Here is a 17,918-nt window from a genome sequence, read left to right on the forward strand (position 1 = left end):
CCCTTCACCACTCACTGCCTCCAGTGGCTAGAGTTTCTGATGACCACAAGGCCTTTTCTAGTGGAGACACATTGGCTGTAGCTCATATGTAAATGGGGTAGGGGTAGGGGATTCTACTATTGCTGGCTTCCTGTGGTCACCACAGCTACATGTGGGCACTGGTGTGTGCATTCCCAGACTCAGACTCAGCAAGTGAGTACAATGAATATGTTCCATCTCCTTGCTCCTAAAGTATGTGATGTTGGCTGGGCACAGGTGGCTCGTGCCAATAATCCTATCTACTCAGGATCTGAGATCTGAGGTTTAAGGTTTGAAATCAGACAAGTTAGGAAAGTCCATGAGACTCTTATCTCCAATTAACCAACAAAAAGCCGGAAATGGATCTATGGCTCAAGTGGTAGAGCACCAGACTTGGGCAAAAAATTTCAAAGGAGTGTCTCTGAGTTCAAGCCCAGTACCAGCACAAAAAATAAACTAACATAAAATGAACATGATATTGTACTCCGTGCCTGCCTAGGCCTGGAATATCCTCCGAAATTCCAAAAAGAAGGGAAACAATGGGTACATCTGAAAGGGGGCCTGGTCACCTAGCGTGGAGATACATATACACAGTTATTTATTTATTTATTTTTGCTATATGCATATACTACCTTTTCAAAATTAACAGGAAAAAAGTAGTCCACAAAATAAAGATGGCTTCCTTTAGAACTTAATATGTGTCAGCTTTTCCACTGAGCCCCTGATCTCAGGTGCTCATTTCACCTAACGTGAAGACTTGGAGTACTTTCTCCTTTTACAGAAGTATTAACAGAGGCTCAGAACAGGTGGTAAATCAAAGCCAGGGCTGGAGCTCAGGATGCATTGGCCACAGAGCTGCAGTAGGCCCCTTGCAGCTGTGCTCTCTTGAAAAGCCCATACATACACCCCCTTGCACATGCATGACCCTGGCTCACAAGCCTCTCACCCAGAACTCAGCCCTGCCGTTGTTCTTCTTGCAGCGTTCAGCCAGCACTGACACGCCCACAGTCACCTCCGACACTGGGTCCTCAGCTGCCCGCATCAGCACAATCTGGATGACACGGCCTTCATAGATGTGGGCATCAAATGTTGACTTCCACTCAGGATACATGGTGGGCTTCTTCTGTACCAGGGTTTTCCCTCGCTCTGCAATGGGGCCAGGCAGGCAAGGTCAGGCTTGCCTTCCTAGCCTTCAGCCTAGTAGATCTGCCTGCTTCTCCTGCCCCATACATCTGCATACTCTCGAGGGTCTCCCAGAACACTGAACTGCCTGTGCCACAATGGTACCCTGGTAGTTCTCATTCTAGGCCTTTGCTCCTACTGTCCCCTCTCCTGTGACCCTTTCACTTCAGTTCCACTTAAATCTCTCTTCTGTTATTCGTTCACTTGATGAACACATGGTAAAGGCTGCCCTTTGCTAGCCACAGTAGTAAAGGCAAAGAACACAGCAAGTCCTCCTGAAGCCCAGAGACACAAACCAGTTCTTCTCTCAAATAACTTCTAAGTCAAAGTTATAATGAGATTAAAGAGGGAAAGGTCAGTGGTTCTAAACCCACTTTTTGTCCAGCGGCCTAATTCAGCATAAGAGTAAAAAAAGGCTTTCAGGAGGGAGGGACAACTCACCTCTTATCTAAGGAATAAGTAGGGGCTGGCCAGAGGAAAACAGCAGACAGGAGTGTGGGAGTTGTATTTCCTCCAGGAAGTTTTCCTGACCCGAGTCTGGCCCAGTGACCTCCCTGGGCTCCCTGACAAGACTCACTACTAGTAACCTGTCCAGCTACCCTGCCTGACCATGAACCCCATGAGGACAGAACTAGACTAGTCCTGGAGCACAGCAACGACTTCAGTGTCCAGGTGTAAAACAACCAATGAAACCAGAAACCTGGAGGGGCTCAATTTAGCCAGCATTTGAGGTTCTGTAGGCGGTCTGTTTTCCTGTATCCATAGAAGTGGGCAAGGCAGGGAGTCAAAGACAAGGAAAGAAAAGGATCTCTAAAAGGAACTTAGAGAAGTAGGCAAGGTGCCGCCCGCCCAGGCCCTCCTGCTGAACCCCACACCTCTCTCCAGGGCCCAGCCTCCAGCCCTACCTGTGCTGAGTGCCTCCTTCATCTTCACAGCACAGAAAGGCTGGCTTGCCTCGTCCTCAATCTGCAGGGAGCCCAGCTCATAGGCATTGAAGGAGATACGTAGGAATGGTGCCATGATGAGGCCTGCAGTTGGGCTGTGTACACAGAGAGGGTGAAGTCAGGTAGCAGAACAAAAGTCTGGACAGCCATAGGAGGCACAAAGGTAGTACCCTACCTCTGGGGCCTCTCTCATCATTGGATTTGGCCCATATGGTGCGTAAAAATGGACTAGACTTAGAGCAGGATGCTGGTGGCTTATGCCTGTGATCCTAGCACTACTCAGAAAGCCAGTCCAGGCAGGAAAATCCATGAGACTCTTATCTCCAATTAATGAACAAGAAGCCATAGGTGGAGGAGTGACTTAAGTGGTAGAGTGCCAGCTTTGAGCACAAAAGCCAAGACAGAGAAAAAGGCCTTGGAGTTCAAGCACCAGAACAGACACATACACAAAAAGCATGCACTAGAGACTTAGGTACTCATGTTAAAAATTGGCAAGCTTCATATTTTTAAGTCTGGACCTATGGCAGCCCTGGTAAAACAGGAGGATATAACATCAACAGACACTGGGCTGTCTACCTCAGCCAGGATACTTTCTTCACTCCTCTCCAAAACTGGACCCTAGAGCATGTGAGTCTTGACCACAAAGGATTCATCTGAGAAGCCACTCACTGACTCTTTTAGCAGCGAATTGCTGAAAAAGTGCCAGGCTTCCATGCTCAGTGCCAAGAGAAGGGAGAGGAAAGTCTTCTCCTCCCTTGGCCCATGCAACCCTTCTTAGTTCTGTTTGTTTGTTTGTTTTGCTCATAACAAACCCAGGCAGACAAAACAGAGCCAACATGAGCCCTACTTCATCAGTTCAAGAGACTCACTGTTAAAGGAAACTAAAACTCTGAGCCAGAACCAAAAATTGGGATTTCACTAACTTAGCACTTACTTGCTTCATGGATGAAGGTAGTGGGAGACTCGGCCCATATCCATGTGCCTGACCCTTCTCAATTCAAGCCCCTTGGGTCATGTGACTCCTTGCTTGGAAGGGAGTCTTTCCTTTCAACTCATTTTTCCTTCAAACCTAAAACTGTTTTAATGCTGAAGACAATCAGGTCAGCTTCCATACCACCCCTTCTCCACTGTTACCTAAGGTGAAAATTGCTACAGGTGACTTAAAGGGTCATTAGTGAAGGATTCACATGTATCATAAGCCCATACATGCACACTCAAACTCAGACAGACACTGACTCCAGGCCCAAGCCCCCACTAGGGTACCTATAACTGAGGCCAAATGAATGCTCTTTGCTGTTCATATACACACACAGTACTCTGACCATAGCCTGGAGGGCAGACACAGGCACACATCCTCTTCCTATATACCTATACACACATACCATAGCTGCCCAGCTCCTCTACAGGCAGCTAGAGCAGCAGCCAGGCCAGCTGGGAGCTTCCAGACCAGATGAGTTCACAGGAAACATTGATCTCAGCATAGGGGGGTCTAGGCCAACCCAGCTAGTCCTCTGAGGCCCACAAACACATCAGAGAGGAGGAATCAGGCAGGGCAGAGCCCACCACTGCTCTTATCCAGGCTTGGCTCCTACTTAGTGAAAGGAAGATTTGGTATGCAAACTTACACCTGAGCCCAGCCCCCAAAACTTCTAGCCTCAGACTAGCAGGTGAGTAAGTGCTAGGTGCCAGGCCAGCCACTCACACCTTCTTGGTGAGCAAGGAGGGAGGGCTAGCCATGGGCTCCCATAGACTCTCTCCTAGGCTGGAGCATGCCCAAGTGTATGAGTTATTTGGCTTGAGGGTGTGTATGGGAGTAATGGGTCTACATGAGTGTGACAATGCAGAAGTGTGTGTGCCTGTGATGCCATGAGAGTGGGTGGCATGTGGTATAAGAGCTGTTAATAGTGGAGTATAAAACAAATGGCCTGGGCCTGGCCTTTGGTATTTGTAGGAGTCTTGGTGAATGTCCAAACCCCTATGCTAAAAAAGCTCCTCTCACTGTTGTGCTTGGCCTCCAGGTCCAAAGCTTTGGACCTGGTGAATGCTCACTGCAGTGAGAAAAGATAAGCAAGGGCCCCTAGAGGGCACACTCGCCACTGTCCACACAGCCTAGGACAGACCTCAGCACCCACAGCTTGGCCTTATGCCTCTAAGCAGGACAACCTAGCGACACATCTGGGACAATGAGCAGCTTTCTGAGTGCAGTCAGAGAAAAGGAGGAATGAGATGCAGGGCATGTACTCCAGAGGGAAAAGGGACTAGGGCTGTCCAGGCAGAAAAAAAAAAAAAAAAAAGGCCAAGCTAGCTGGGTACAACATCCACAATGCCTTAGGACTTCAGTTCACTTGGCCTCCCTGTGCCTCAGTAATCCCATCTTCCAGTTAAGGAATAGTCCCCTGGTTCAGGGTTTTCATGTCGATGAGAACCAATGCCAACCTGAAAGCCCAAGGAGGGTCCTCTCATCAGTATCACCCCCTCAAATGACAGTGCCCATCTTTCACCTATGTACCCCCTTTTAGTCTACAAAGTATACTCATATCTCCCACTGCATTCCTTCTACCTGACCACCAGGCCTGAGGTCAGTTCTGGTTACCCCACTTCTCAGACAGGGTAACCAAGTCTATAGGAACACACAACAGCTTCTCCTGGAGCACCAGATGCTCCTGCTGATCAGCTCCTCCTGGCCATCAGGCCTGAAGGTCCCCTAGCTGCCCTTGACCCAAGTTTGACTAGCAGGAACTACATGGTGACTGCCCAGGGCTATATAAAGGAGACAGGTGAAGCAGGGCCCAGGACTGGCCTCCTCGCCTGCCCCACAGGCAGCCCCTCAGGCCCGTCTTCTGGCTTACACTCAGAGTAGCTGCTGCTTGCAGTCAGAAGCCACTGGAGGGAAAACCATAACCACAAAATGGCCAGGCTCCAGCCCTAAACCTGCACAGCCAGGCCACAGTGCCATGAGCACAGGGGATCCGTGGTCTTTGTGGGCTGCTATGGGGCTACCCAGCAGTAACCCTAGGGTCAGATCACCTAGCCCTAACTTCCTAGGACTAAAGGTGGGGCAAAGACTCTAGCCTGGTACTCCTAACCCCTGGACCTTAATCACACTATTTAGACCTCAGGATGGAGACAGGCAACATAAGCTGGCATCTGCCTCCATCACTGTGTGACTCTGAGGTCCTCGAGTGCCCACTGCACAATGGATAATGCTTGTCCACCTACCTATCAGGCCTGAACAGCGGTGGAAAGGTAAGGGGTGAGGGACAGGGACAGGCAGCAGCACAAAGGCAAGGGATACCCCTGTTGATAGCCCCCATATAAATAGGCCCAGACTCACAAGTCCCAAAGGAAGGCTCAGCCCCAGACTCATCACCACTTGCAGGTCTGGAGTTGATGTCATCAGGGCTAGACCCCACACAGCCCTCCATGGGGACCAGCAAGGTCTTTCTCACTGTCTGGGGTTCCTGGACACTAGGATCTTGCTAATCTACCTAGCAGCAAAAGCAGCCTTGTGAGGCAGAGAATACGAAACTGAGTCAAAAAGCCTAGGTGTGAATCTCAGCTCTCACACTTCTGAAAAGGGCTGGCCTTTTCTGAGCCATCAGTGTATCAGATTAGCCTTTTAATTACATTAACTCATATTATGCCTTATAACATCTGGAGGCAGGAAACTGAGGCTCAGGCCCTGAGAGAGGAAGGAAAGAAGAATAGATATAGGTCTAGACAGGGGACAAAATGGAGTGAGAGGTGGTAAGACCAGTAGGAGGGATCAGAGAGGGCCCTGATAGTTGTGAAGGCGACAGACGTTGCATGACCTAAGAAATGAGTGTAGCAGAAGGAAAAGATGTAGAGAAGTAGCAAGCACCTTCTAAGGCCCTCCCTAGGTCCCAGAATAGGCATGCTTCCCATACTGGCTGTTCCCTAGGACTGGTATCTCATGCGCTGGCCCGGGGCTCCTCAGTGCTCTGCTACCTCACACAGACCAATCACTGTCCATATAGTCTGCTCAAACTCTCCAAAGCTCTATTACTCCTCATTCTTCCCCTTCCCTGGCACTCCGTCCTAGCCATCATCACCTGTGGAGATGACATTCTTCCCACAGAGTGGAACTCTTCAGCTCCCATTGCCCTTGGAGAAAGCCCAGACCTCAACCTGGGCATCCCACACCTCAGCCCTTACCTATTTTTACCTCAAGCCCCCTTCTAGCAACTCTGTGCCTTACTTTCCAGCTTTCCAAGGCACTAGTTCCTTCATTCAGAATATACTTCTGAGTCCTCAGAAATATTTCCAGGCAGTTTGAAAGGCCAGCCCTGAATTTTTTCTCCTCTCCAGGAAGCCATTGGCTTCCCTACTGATCTGTGTTGGTATCTGGCTATATGGCTGACTCTCAAAATTTCTACTACTGGGGGCTGGGGATATGGCCTAGTGGCAAGAATGCTTGCCTCATATACATGAGGCCCTGGGTTCAATTCCCCAGCACCACATATACAGAAAATGGCCAGAAGTGGTGCTGTGGCTCAAGTGGCAGAGTGCTAGCCTTGAGAAAAAAGAAGCTAGGGACAGTGCTCAGGCCCTGAGTCCAAGCCCCTGGACTGGCCAAAAAAAAAAAAAAAAAAGTCCACTACCAAGGGCTGGGCCATGTTTCAAGTGGTAAAGCATTTTTTTTTTTTTTTTTTTTTTTTTGCCAGTCGTGGGCCTTGGACTCAGGGCTTGAGCACTGTCCCTGGCTTCATTTTGCTCAAGGCTAGCACTCGCCACTTGAGCCACAGCGCCACTTCTGGCCATTTTCTATATATGTGATGCTGGGGTATCGAACCAAGGGCTTCATGTATACGAGGCAAGCACCCTTGCCACTAGGCCATATTTCCAGCCCCATCAAGTGGTAAAGCACTTTTCTGGCACACATGAGGCCCTAGGTTTGATCCTCTGCACCACAAAACAACAAAAAATCTAATTAGTTACCTCATGTAGTGGTATATATCAGGAATCCCAGCACTCAGGAGGCTAAGGCAGGAAGATGATGAGTTAAGGCCAGCCTCAGAGAGAGAGAGAGAGAGAGAGAGAGAGAGAGAGAGAGAGAGAGAGAGAGAGAGAGAGAGAGAGAGAGAGCAGGAAGAAGGAAAGGAAAGGAAAAGGAAAATAAGGAAAATGGAGAGGGAGAAAGCAGAGAGGGAGAGCGGCGGGAGGGAGGGAAGGAGGGAAGGAAGGAAGGAAGGAAGGAGAGGGAGAGAAAAGGAGAGAGAGAGGAAAGAGGGAGTAAAAGAGAAAAACAAAATTCTACTGTCAGAGCTGGGAATGTGGCTTAGTGGTAGAGTGCTTGCCTAGCATTCATGAAGCCCTGGGTTCGATTCCTCAGAATCACACAAACAGAAAATGCCAGAAGGGGGGCTGTAGTTCAAGTGGTAGAGTGCTAGCCTTGAACAAAAGAAGCTCATGGTCAGCACTCAGGCCCTGAGTTCAAGCCCTAGGGCTGGTTAAAAAAAAGAAAAATTTACTGTCAGGCTCAACCTAGCCCACTGAAACCTGGAACCCAATGGAAATCAGAGATGAGTCTGAGTGACACAATCATACCTTTTGCAATTACAACAATTGGAATGAATTATCCTGAGAATAGAACAAAAGCTAGGGTCCTCTTCCAAAGAAAATACACATGTGTGACATGATTATGCACACAGTGGGGTGCCTCAAGCCCAGCTAATGGATATCACAGTGGCAAGGCTGAGGGAAGGTACAGCATGATGGGGAACAGCCTAATAAACATGATTACAAAGCATGACCAGCTCTTGCTCCAGCAGTGAGAGCAGAGGGTGAGAGGTCTAGGCTAGGATGAGGGTGGGAAAACCTATTGTCTGGGGAAGTTGGGTGCCTTCAACTGGAGGGATCATCAGGGAAGTCACAGCCCACTCTGCCAGAGGGTCTGCAAGGATCACAGGGGCAGGACTCAGGAGCCGCTATCAATTGGTTCACACTCACCCCTACCTGCACATGTGGGGTAGGACTTCCTGAGGCCATAGCTTATACAAGGCACAGGCTCTGAGTCACCCAACTGGCCCTCAGGTTGGGGATCCCTAGGCTCAGCCTGAGGGAAGGCTCCAGATACCCCTAAGAGAGGAACAAAAGCCCCTTCATGGTAGGAGCCTGAGAGCTAGTGCTGATGAGGACAAGGGGACTTTTGTTAAGAGTCATGGTGGGGGGCATCTGAACCTTTCCAAGAATAATCATATATGTGGTACACGCACATGGACATACAACCAATCCAAACACTGTTGAGTATGGGGAGCCACTCAAAGCTGGACTTACAGGCATACACACACTGTGACAGCTCAGTGGCAGAACACACACACACTGTGACAGCTCAGTGGCAGAACACATACACACACACACACACACACACACACACACACACAGAAACATCTTTGCCCTTGAAAGCTCTCTCATGTCAACAAACATCCAGGCCCACAAAGACCACACCCAGTCACATAAACATAACGTGCCACAGCTATAATGTACACAGGTACATGCACACTGAGGCAGACAGAAGATTATAGGAGCCTGGAAGGACCTCACATGTTTGACTAGAATCTAGCGCCCAAATTTAAGTGTTTTTGTTTGTTTTGGGTTTGTTTTTTGCCAGTCCTGGGGCTTGAATTCAGGGCCTGAGCACTGTCCCTGGCTTCTTTTTGCTCAAGGCCACCAATTCCAGCTTTTTCGATATATGTGGTGCTGAGGAACTGAACCCAGGTCTTCATGTATACAAGGCGAGCACTCTACCACTAGGCCATATTCCCAGTCCCCCAAATGTAGTTTTTTTTTTCCTACAGCAGTACCCCTGGGCACAATCGCTAGGAAAGGGGAAAAGATGGGAAAGGCAGCTGGAAATCACACCAGGCTGGGCCTACCCTCTGAAGGAGGTCCAGAGCAAAGTCCAAAGTGTGTAAAGGAAGGAGTGGGCAGGTCTGATATATCCTGGGAAAGTCTCAGCCTATCTTCTGAGCCCTGAGGGAAAGGTTACAACAGCTAAGGCCAGGGTCACAGGTGGCAGTCACAGGTTAGGCTCCTGGAAGGAGAGGAATACTACAACTTCTGGTGGTGGGGACAGCCCATATATGACTCCATGAGCTCCAGGCTCACTATGCAGAAAAGGACAGAGAGACCGAACAATTCAATCAAAGCCACAAAGCCAAAGGGGCAGACCAGAGATAGGGTGGAAACAGTTACCAGCTGTCTTTCCCTCCAGTGCCCAACTGGCTTGCAGAAGGCTGAAGGGTATTTACATGTGGGAAGTGCCTCTCTATCATTTTCTAATAGTCCCAAGCCACTCCTTAGTCGATCTCTCCCCCACAGAGGGTACTCAGGAGTTTCCTAACTGTTCGCCGTAGTACGGTTTTGTGTTTGAAAGAAGGCAAAAAAGCCCCTAAGTGTTTTGCAGTCCAACCATCCCTCAGAGGTGGGCAGGGCCAGATGATGCCTTCTCATTTACAAGATCTTCAGAAAGATAGTAGAGGCAGGACATTCCCACATGGTGTGCTATCTCCCAGCAGCCAAGGGGGGGGGGGGTGGCCAGGAAAGAACTAGTGAGCTTGGACCTGAGTGGGTTGAATGGGTCTAATTCCAACCTGTGGCACTGCAAACTTGGCCAAGCCTTTACTGTGTCATCTGTAATATGGGGCTGATGTCGCCCATACACCATACTCAGGTCCTGGCACAGAAGCAGGGACACCAACAGAAGCTATCACCATCATCTTTATCACTACTGCCACCTCTAAACCTGGCCCATATCCCACTTCCTCACTACCCATCTCTAGCTGTCCCTGGTCATCTTTAGGGCTTCCTTAGGTAGTGGGAAGAGACACTCTTTTGCCATTCAGTGTGGGGTGCTCTGTTCTGCCTGCGGCTGCAGGAAGGATCCCAGCTGGACCAGCCAGCCAAGTCAGCCTAAATCCACCAGCAGAGCCCAGGCTAGCAGCTGCCCCTCTCAGGATTTCCCTGTCTTAAAAATGGAAAGCCCTAAGCTTTCTCCACTTCTGATAATCAAAGATACCCCCACCCCGACCAAGAACACCACCTACACACAGCTTCCCTTCCCCAGAGTCCAGTAGTCCACACCATGCAGACATCTGATCCAACCTTGAACCTTCACTGCTCCACAAGCCTATTTACCCAACATGGCCACAGACATGATCCAAAGCTTCCGGGGCTGTTGTGAAAACAGCAGCTCAGCCACCACAAGTCTCTCTCCTGGCACTCACATAGAGACCTTTGCGGGCTATCCCTCCCAGGCTGTACCTGGGCCCTCCCAAGCTTCCCCACTGAAGATTTGCTAAGCTCTCTCCTGTCCCAAGACTTTTGACTTTCAGGTTTCTTTCATCCCAGACCCTCCTGAACTCCAGGCTTCTGACTCTACCTGTTTTCCTACTTCACCACATGAATGATTCTATAAGTTCTTAAATCTGCCCACAACAGCCTACTGATGTTCCCCTTCCAAATGTCTTCATCTGCTAGAAGCGCCCACACTCAGGCGGTCGTCAGGCCAGACACCTGGGGCCAGTTTTCTGCCTCCCTGCCTTCCCGACACAGCACACTATTGAGTCTGCTTCTTCAGTGAGTCTCCAGACCTCCCCTCCTCCACCCACAGCCCTGTTCTGCCCCCTCCCCATCCCAAAGCTAGGCACCTGCCTGTCTACTGCTCTTCCTCCTCCATTCTGCTGCCCCCTCCCTCTTAAGACAGTAAAACAGGCCTTACTGCCCCTGCCTAAGCCCCCAGTACTTCCCATTAGTCATGGAAAAAAGCCTCAAAACTTGCCACCCTGCCCTCCCTGCCCTTGGCATCTGCCCTCCCCTCATGCCTGTGCCCTAGCCACAAGGACCCCTTTTCAGTTCCCTGAATGGCCAAGTTCCTTCCCACTAAGGAGCCTCTGTGCTTGCTGTTATGTCTTCCTGTCCCCCAACCCCAAAGTGGCCCCTTTCCATTATTCAAAACAGAGGCTAGGGCAGTCCCTAGCTCAAGGGTCACAGCCAGAAAAAATGAAACCAGGGTCTGTATGATAGCTGCTGAGATCCTGCCCCTATGCCCTCACCCATACTCATAGCCAGGCCCCTGAAGAACTCAAGCCCTCAGCCTCGCCTGCTATAGGACTACCTTTACCACTCTTCAACACTAGAGACACCCCCGACCCAAGCCTCTTGGTACTAAATATGGAAAGTCAAAGCTCAGCCCCATCCTCACTCGGCTGGCCTGTATTTCCCTGGGCTAGGAAGGCTTCTGTCAAGGATATGGCATAGATGTGGGCACTGGGGATTTCTAACTCCCACACTCTGCCAGTCCCCATCAGTCCCAGAGGCCTGCTCATTTCCCCAGCTCAAAGGCAGACTCCAGGGACCCAAGGATTGGCAGAACTCACCAATCACCCCTCATTCTCAACCAATTCTCAAAGCGCAAAGTCCTATAGGGGGCCAGAGCAAGGAGGAGCTAAGAGAGCACAGAGGAGGTAGCAGGCAGCTCTGGACCGCCTTTCCCTTTCCTGCATCCATTTTCCTCCCTTTGAAAGGGAATGAGGGGGAGATAAGCAGGAGGTAGTGGGCACAGCTGCCTCCCTAGAGCTCCTTCCTCAGAGAACATGCAATCTATGAACCAATGGTACCCTTTCCATCCTGGACACTGTTGCTGGAGGCAGAATTCAGAGGGACAACCAGGGAAGCCAGAGCCCTGACTTCTTAGTCTGACTCCACAAGCCACCTACCTGGTCCTTTGACACTAGGTCAGTCTCTAGTCCACTAGGCAATAATGATGCATTACCATCACCACTTGCTAGTTCTTGACCCGTTACTATGACCCAGACACTAAGTGCTTTACATGATTGCAGTTTCTACTTTCTAAACCTTGATGGTGTGCCAAGTATGGTGCTAGCTACTTTGTGTACATTGCTGTTTCTCCAATAACCTTGTAAAGGTGGGTATTATCATGATCTAATTTGTCAGATGGCAAACCTGAGGCACTGAGTGTCAAAGCCACTTGCCCTGGCTCATTCATGTAGTGGCTTAGCACTACCTAATTGCTGAGATTCAACTCAGCTAATGCCTCCCTCCAGAGGCTATGACTATTAGAGTTGATGCTCTGGAATTTCAGCTTACAAGCTCAGCCCCAGGGAGAAGCAAGCATGGGGGGGGGGGGCGCGTGGAGGGGGGTGCTGGGGACTTCATGACCTTAGCTCCATCTTTCTCCTGGAGCCCCTGACAAGTCTGGGCAGCTCCGGCATGGAAAGCCTGGTCAGTTGGCCTAACCCACAGGCCAGACACTGCTTCCCTAGGGAGGCAGGGCTGGGGTGAGGTAAGCCACAGGCAGAGACTGGTCAGTCCCCCTCCAAAACCACTTCCTGGGCAGCCCAGAGGAAGTGAGCCTCCAGAAGTGCCTTGGACAAATGAGACTCTCCCCTGGGTCCAGGCTTTGGAAAGTAAATCCAAAGAGAAAAATATCCCATCTGCCTTCCAGGCTCCAGAGTACTGCAACCCCACTCTACACACCACACACACACACACGTATTGGGGGAAGAAGAGCTGAGCTGTAAGACCCCCTATTGCCTGTGAACATTCTGGCCCCATGACCAAACAGCCCACTCACTTCCTCCTCTGTGGCAGCAGCCACAAACGGCCTGGAGCAGCTGACAGCCCTCCTCCACACCCAGGCTGAATCTCCAAAGCCAAACCCCTCCTTAGCCTAGTAGACTGAGCCTGGTAGGCAGAGTAGCTGCTGGATGCCTGTCTAGAACTCACCTTCCAGTGTGGTCCACAACCTCTTGAGTCTCTGGGATCACAGCTATATCTGGAACCTCAGTGTCAAATGCCAGACTGTGATCCTAACCAGGGCCCCCCATCCTGGCCCAGCATGGGACACTGTGATGTATGTGAGTAGTCATGTGAGTGTCTGGTGACCAAGGTAATTGTTTGTGCATGTGTCTGAGTGTACCCACTGAGGTGGATGATAATACCTGTGTGCATGTGCAGGCATTGTGTATCTATAGTACAGTACAGCCTGGCTTTCTGCACTCCTGAGTGAGCACATGCACATTTCTGCCAGCCAGCTGGATGATGTTTGAGAGTTTAAAGGAGGTAGGTTCCAAGGCTAACTGAACTCTTTAGGGAATGAGGTTGAATGATGGGTGGGTCTGGCCTGCCTACCTCAAACAGAAGGGGGTACCCAAGCCAAGGACATTTCCTTCCCTCCCCACCAGGTTTTGGGTAGGATGAGTAAGCAGAAGACCCAGTGAAAACTCTGTTCTTGTTCTTCTTCCAGAGCAACAGAGCAAGTAGTGCCTTGAGTTAGTTTCAAGGGAGCCCATCTTGCTTGTGTGTGCTCACAGACACAGAATGTCTGCAGTGCCAGGTACCTGACCAGCAATGGCTTGTGGCAGGAGACCATCTTCACCATTCCCCACTCCCATCATTCAGTAGGTTCCAGTGCACATGTTCCCCTCTCCCTTCACACATACTAGGGCTCTAAACCCTAATACATCACTCACAGGGCTGTTTTCTTTCTCTCTTGTACTTTTTGCTTTGTTTTTGGCGGTCAAGTCCAGATGAACCTCAGTTTCCTTGTGTGATTAAGGACAGTTTGAAGCAGATGCAAGGGGCCATGCAAAAATTAGCACATCCACACCCAATCAATGGCTCACATGCCACTTTCTAACTAACCAAAGAAGTGTCACCATTCCTTTCCCCACTACTGGTGGGTCCTAGTTCTCAGTCTTTTTTTTTTTTTTTTTGCCAGTCCTGGGGCTTGGACTCAGGGCCTGAACACTGTCCCTGGCTTCTTTTTGCTCAAGGCTAGCACTCTGCCACTTGAGCCACAGCGCCGCTTCTGGCCATTTTCTGTATATGTGGTGCTGGGGAATCGAACCCAGGGCCTCATGTATATGAGGCAGGCACTCTTGCCACTAGGCCATATCCCCAGCCCCCCTAGTTCTCAGTCTTCTAAGTCAAGGCCAAAGCTTTCCCTGGACCACAGCCAGGTCCCAGGCAGCGAGCCCCTCAGAGACAAGGTAAATGGTTATCTTAGCTCCCAGTGCCACACCCAAATCAAGAATTCTGCATAACCCACCCCCCACCCACCCCAGTTCCCAGCCAGTCCCATAGTGGAAGTGGAGGAGTTCAGTGAGGAAGACTACCTGCCTAAGAGGACCCAGTCCTACCTGGGGCTCCCAGTTCCTTCTCCTCCTTAGTCCTGGTGGTTCCTGCTGTCCCTGCTGCCACTGACCAACTACCAGTAGGAGCTCCTTGGCCCTCACCTGGCTAATTCCCAGCAGACCTGCAGGGACAGGAGAAAACAGCTGAACCAGGAGGCACAGCGGAACAGCCCCCAGCCCATCAGCATGGCTGACAAGCCTGGCTTAGCCTTGCCTGACTCTTGGACCTGGAACCTCTCTGGACTTTCTCCTGTGTGAATGGGGTGCCTTTCCCATTCCTTCCTTTGTATTTTATAGTCCATATGAATTTTACTATTGTGCCCATTATAGAACTGAGAAAACAGAGGCCTAGAGATATCCTGGAAGGGAAGAATGGCAGAAGCAGCAAGGTGCCTAGGTCTCCTGGCAAAAAGGTCTGGAAAGTTCCTCTGCAGCACAGGCCAGGTCTTGGCAAAAGATCTCCTTCTCCGTGTGTGAGCCCCTTTTCCATCTGGAGACCCCATCACCACTCCCTGGGGCCAGAGTATCCTCAGACTTTTTATCTTTTTGTCAGTGCTTTAAATTATGTCTAATTTTAACTTAAACTCCAATTAGCTGCAACTAAATGATGTCGGTGCTCTGTAGTCCCAGCTCTCAATCCCCCCCCCCGCCCACACACACACATACACTGCTACAGAGACTGGGGGCTGCTGAAGGAAGGGACTGTCCGGTTGTCATTAGGGCTGAATAGGGCTGAACCCTGGAGCTCTTTGAACATAATCCTCTCCCACAAGCTGCTTGCTAATCATGGGAGTGGACAGAGCAACAGACACATTGTGGGCAGGAAATGGGGCTGGGGACTATCTAGGCTTTCATTAGTTCAAGCTTCCACGAGAATGGGGACACACAGCTGGGGATTGGTCAGCAAATAAGAATTTGAATATACTGTACTGTTGTGGACCAAGGCTTCATGAAGTATCTTTAACATAGGATCTCTAGGACCTCACAACTCTCCCCATTCCACAGACAAGGAAACTCAGCAACAGAGAAGCCTGCCTTGGGTCTCATGCTCTTAAAAGGCATGGCAAGTATTTGAGCCTATGTCTTTCTTGGTCCAGAGCCTGAGATCTTGGTCACAACACTACAAACCCCAGGACTTGCCTCATCCTTCTCCATCTCCTCAGGATCCACGGCTGGGTTTGTGAATCCAGAATGCATATCTACAACCTCACATTCTTCCACCCGCACACACACACACACACACACACACACACACACACACACACACTGGGACTCTCACCTTCCCTCCTGGCACTGCTACCACACACCTTCCTGACAATGACACCTACACCCAGTCACTCTCAGTTCCCCATAATCACAGTTACTCCCAAAGCATACACTTGCAGTTTCATAAGTCCCCTACCAGTCATATGTTCCCACCATAGCTAACATACATTCCCATTACCAGTGTTACCTCCAGCATACTCCTGTCACACACCAGATCCCTCACTGCATTCTACTGCCAGATATTGCCACTGCACTCAGACACCTCTACATCGTTCTCCCTACTCTCTCTGTCTCTCTCTCTCCCCTCTCTCTCTCTTTCTCTCTCTCTTTCACACACACACACACACACACACACACACACACACACAGCTGCCTTCTGCTGGTCTGGCCACCACACTCCAGACCAGTCCAGAGTAGGAAGGAACAAGGAAACCCAAAGGACCAGTCCCCTCATTCTGGACCAGGTCATTCTGGTTGCAGCAGCTCAGAGGGAAGATTAGTAGAAAGAGGGAAAGAATCAAATGTGAATGCACACACACACACTCACACACACACCCCTAGGTGTACACTAATACACTAACACAGAAGCCTAGAAGCACACATACATGCACACGAATATATTCACACAGGAGCCTAATAGGCAACCAAACACCCAATTAATGGATCTAACGTCCTCATGGCCAGGTGATCATCATAATACACTCAGTATGCAATACAGGACCTTCCAGATACAAGGGGACATACACACATGGGCAGGCAAAGACACACACACAGAGAGGAGTCTAGTGCCAAAAAAACACACCAAGACACATGGGATATAGTTGCAAAGGACACACACCAGACATATACACAAGGGCAAGTCACTCACGTGACAAAGGATACACACTCACCGGGGAAGTCCCCCAGTGACAAAGAACACACAACACGCCCACCTACATGCCTACATACAGGCAACACAGCACAAGGAAACAGGGTCTGTGCATACAGGGTAGATGCCAGAAAAGTGGATCTTCTCCACTCTTTCTAAACCCGCCCGACCAGGTTTAAGTGGTCCTCAGTGGGGTTCCCTTCAGCACTGGAGGGGAGCTGGAAGTGACACCAGTTGTGTTCACCGCGGATGGACAAGGGTGCCCCCATCACTACCTCCTTCCTTCCCCTTGCGGGGCCCCTAAGAGGATGGATCTAGCAAGGAAAGGGCAGAAGAGGTAGCACTCGGCCCCGAGAAGGGGCTCATGGAGGCGGGACGGACGGGGGTGGGGTAGGGGTGGAGCCACGCCCAACTCAGACAGATGGAGACGACTAGACTGAAAGACGAGATAGAGCTAGGAGGAGGCGCCGCGCAGGTCAGCTCTGGGACCCCGGGACCGGAGGCAGGAGCGGCGGGCGGCCCAGCCTTGGTCCCACAGTAGAAAGGAGAGGTGGCTGGGCTGGCAGGGGGTGGCCGGCGTGGGCTGGGGGAGCGGCCGGGAGCACAGAACTGAGGGGGCGGCGGGGCGAGCTGTGGGGGTGGGGCGATGGAGCACGCGGTGGGCGAGGGGCGGACAGACCCAGAGAGCGGACCTGGGGACCCAGATGGGGTGAAGGGGAGATGCACGGAGAGAGGGGCCCGTAGAGCCCCAGGAGGGACAGACGGACCATCCGAGGGGCAGAGGGCCCACGGGAGGGTGGAGAGTCGGGAGCAGACGAAGGAGAGGGTCTTGGCCCCCACCGTCGAACAGGGGTACAGACGGACCGGGGGCCCCAGGAACTGGCGGGTCCGGGCGCGCGGCGGGACTTTCGCTGGCCACAGCTCAGTTTCTCAGAAACGGGAACCGGAGCGGAAAGGGGGAAGGAAGGGGCGCAGCGCCCTCGAGGCAGCCCCGACCCCGCTCCCAGGCCCGGCTCTCACTCACCTCCCGAGGCAAGGCCGGGCGCCAGTGGTCCCGGCAGACCCGGGTACGGCTCCCGAGGGGCTCCCCGCGGCGCGCACGCGGACGTGGAGCCGTGCGGGCCTCACTGGGACGGGCTCGGCGCCGGTGGGACCGGCCCGGGTCTCACCACGGAGGGCAGCTGCTGGGGGTCGTCCGGGGAGTCCCGGCGGCCGCCGACTCTCACTCCGGCGCCACTGTACGCGGAAGTGCAAGGGGGCGGGGCGGCGCGACCTCACCCAGGTGCCGGCAGGCCCCGCCTCGGAGCGGGGCCCGCCCACAAGCTCCCGCCCCGAGGCCACGCCCCCTAGAGACCACGCCCCCGACATCTGGAAGCCTGAGGTCGGGCGGGTGTCTGCCTGCCAGTCTGGGCAGATCCCACGGTCTGCTGACCTCTCTGCCCTCTCTGGAACTTCTGCCCTCCC

General features: G+C 51.6%; 1 protein-coding gene across 2 annotated transcripts in view; it reads right to left on the reverse strand.

The window, feature by feature from the left end:
- The window catches only part of Prkcd (protein kinase C delta), a 29,998-nt gene extending 12,298 nt beyond the window's left edge, over positions 1-17,700 (reverse strand). For both annotated transcript variants that reach the window (XM_048355832.1, XM_048355831.1), the window contains exons 1-3: positions 17,479-17,700; positions 2,106-2,239; positions 965-1,164 (exon numbers count right to left, since the gene is read on the reverse strand). In XM_048355832.1, coding sequence (XP_048211789.1) covers positions 965-1,164; positions 2,106-2,220 — 315 coding nt within the window. In that variant the 5' untranslated portion in view covers positions 2,221-2,239; positions 17,479-17,700. The remainder of the gene's footprint in view (positions 1-964; positions 1,165-2,105; positions 2,240-17,478) is intronic.
- Between the last annotated feature and the right edge of the window lie 218 nt (positions 17,701-17,918).

Source organism: Perognathus longimembris, chromosome 10 (genome assembly GCF_023159225.1).
Source record: "Perognathus longimembris pacificus isolate PPM17 chromosome 10, ASM2315922v1, whole genome shotgun sequence".
Lineage (NCBI taxonomy): Eukaryota > Metazoa > Chordata > Mammalia > Rodentia > Heteromyidae > Perognathus > Perognathus longimembris.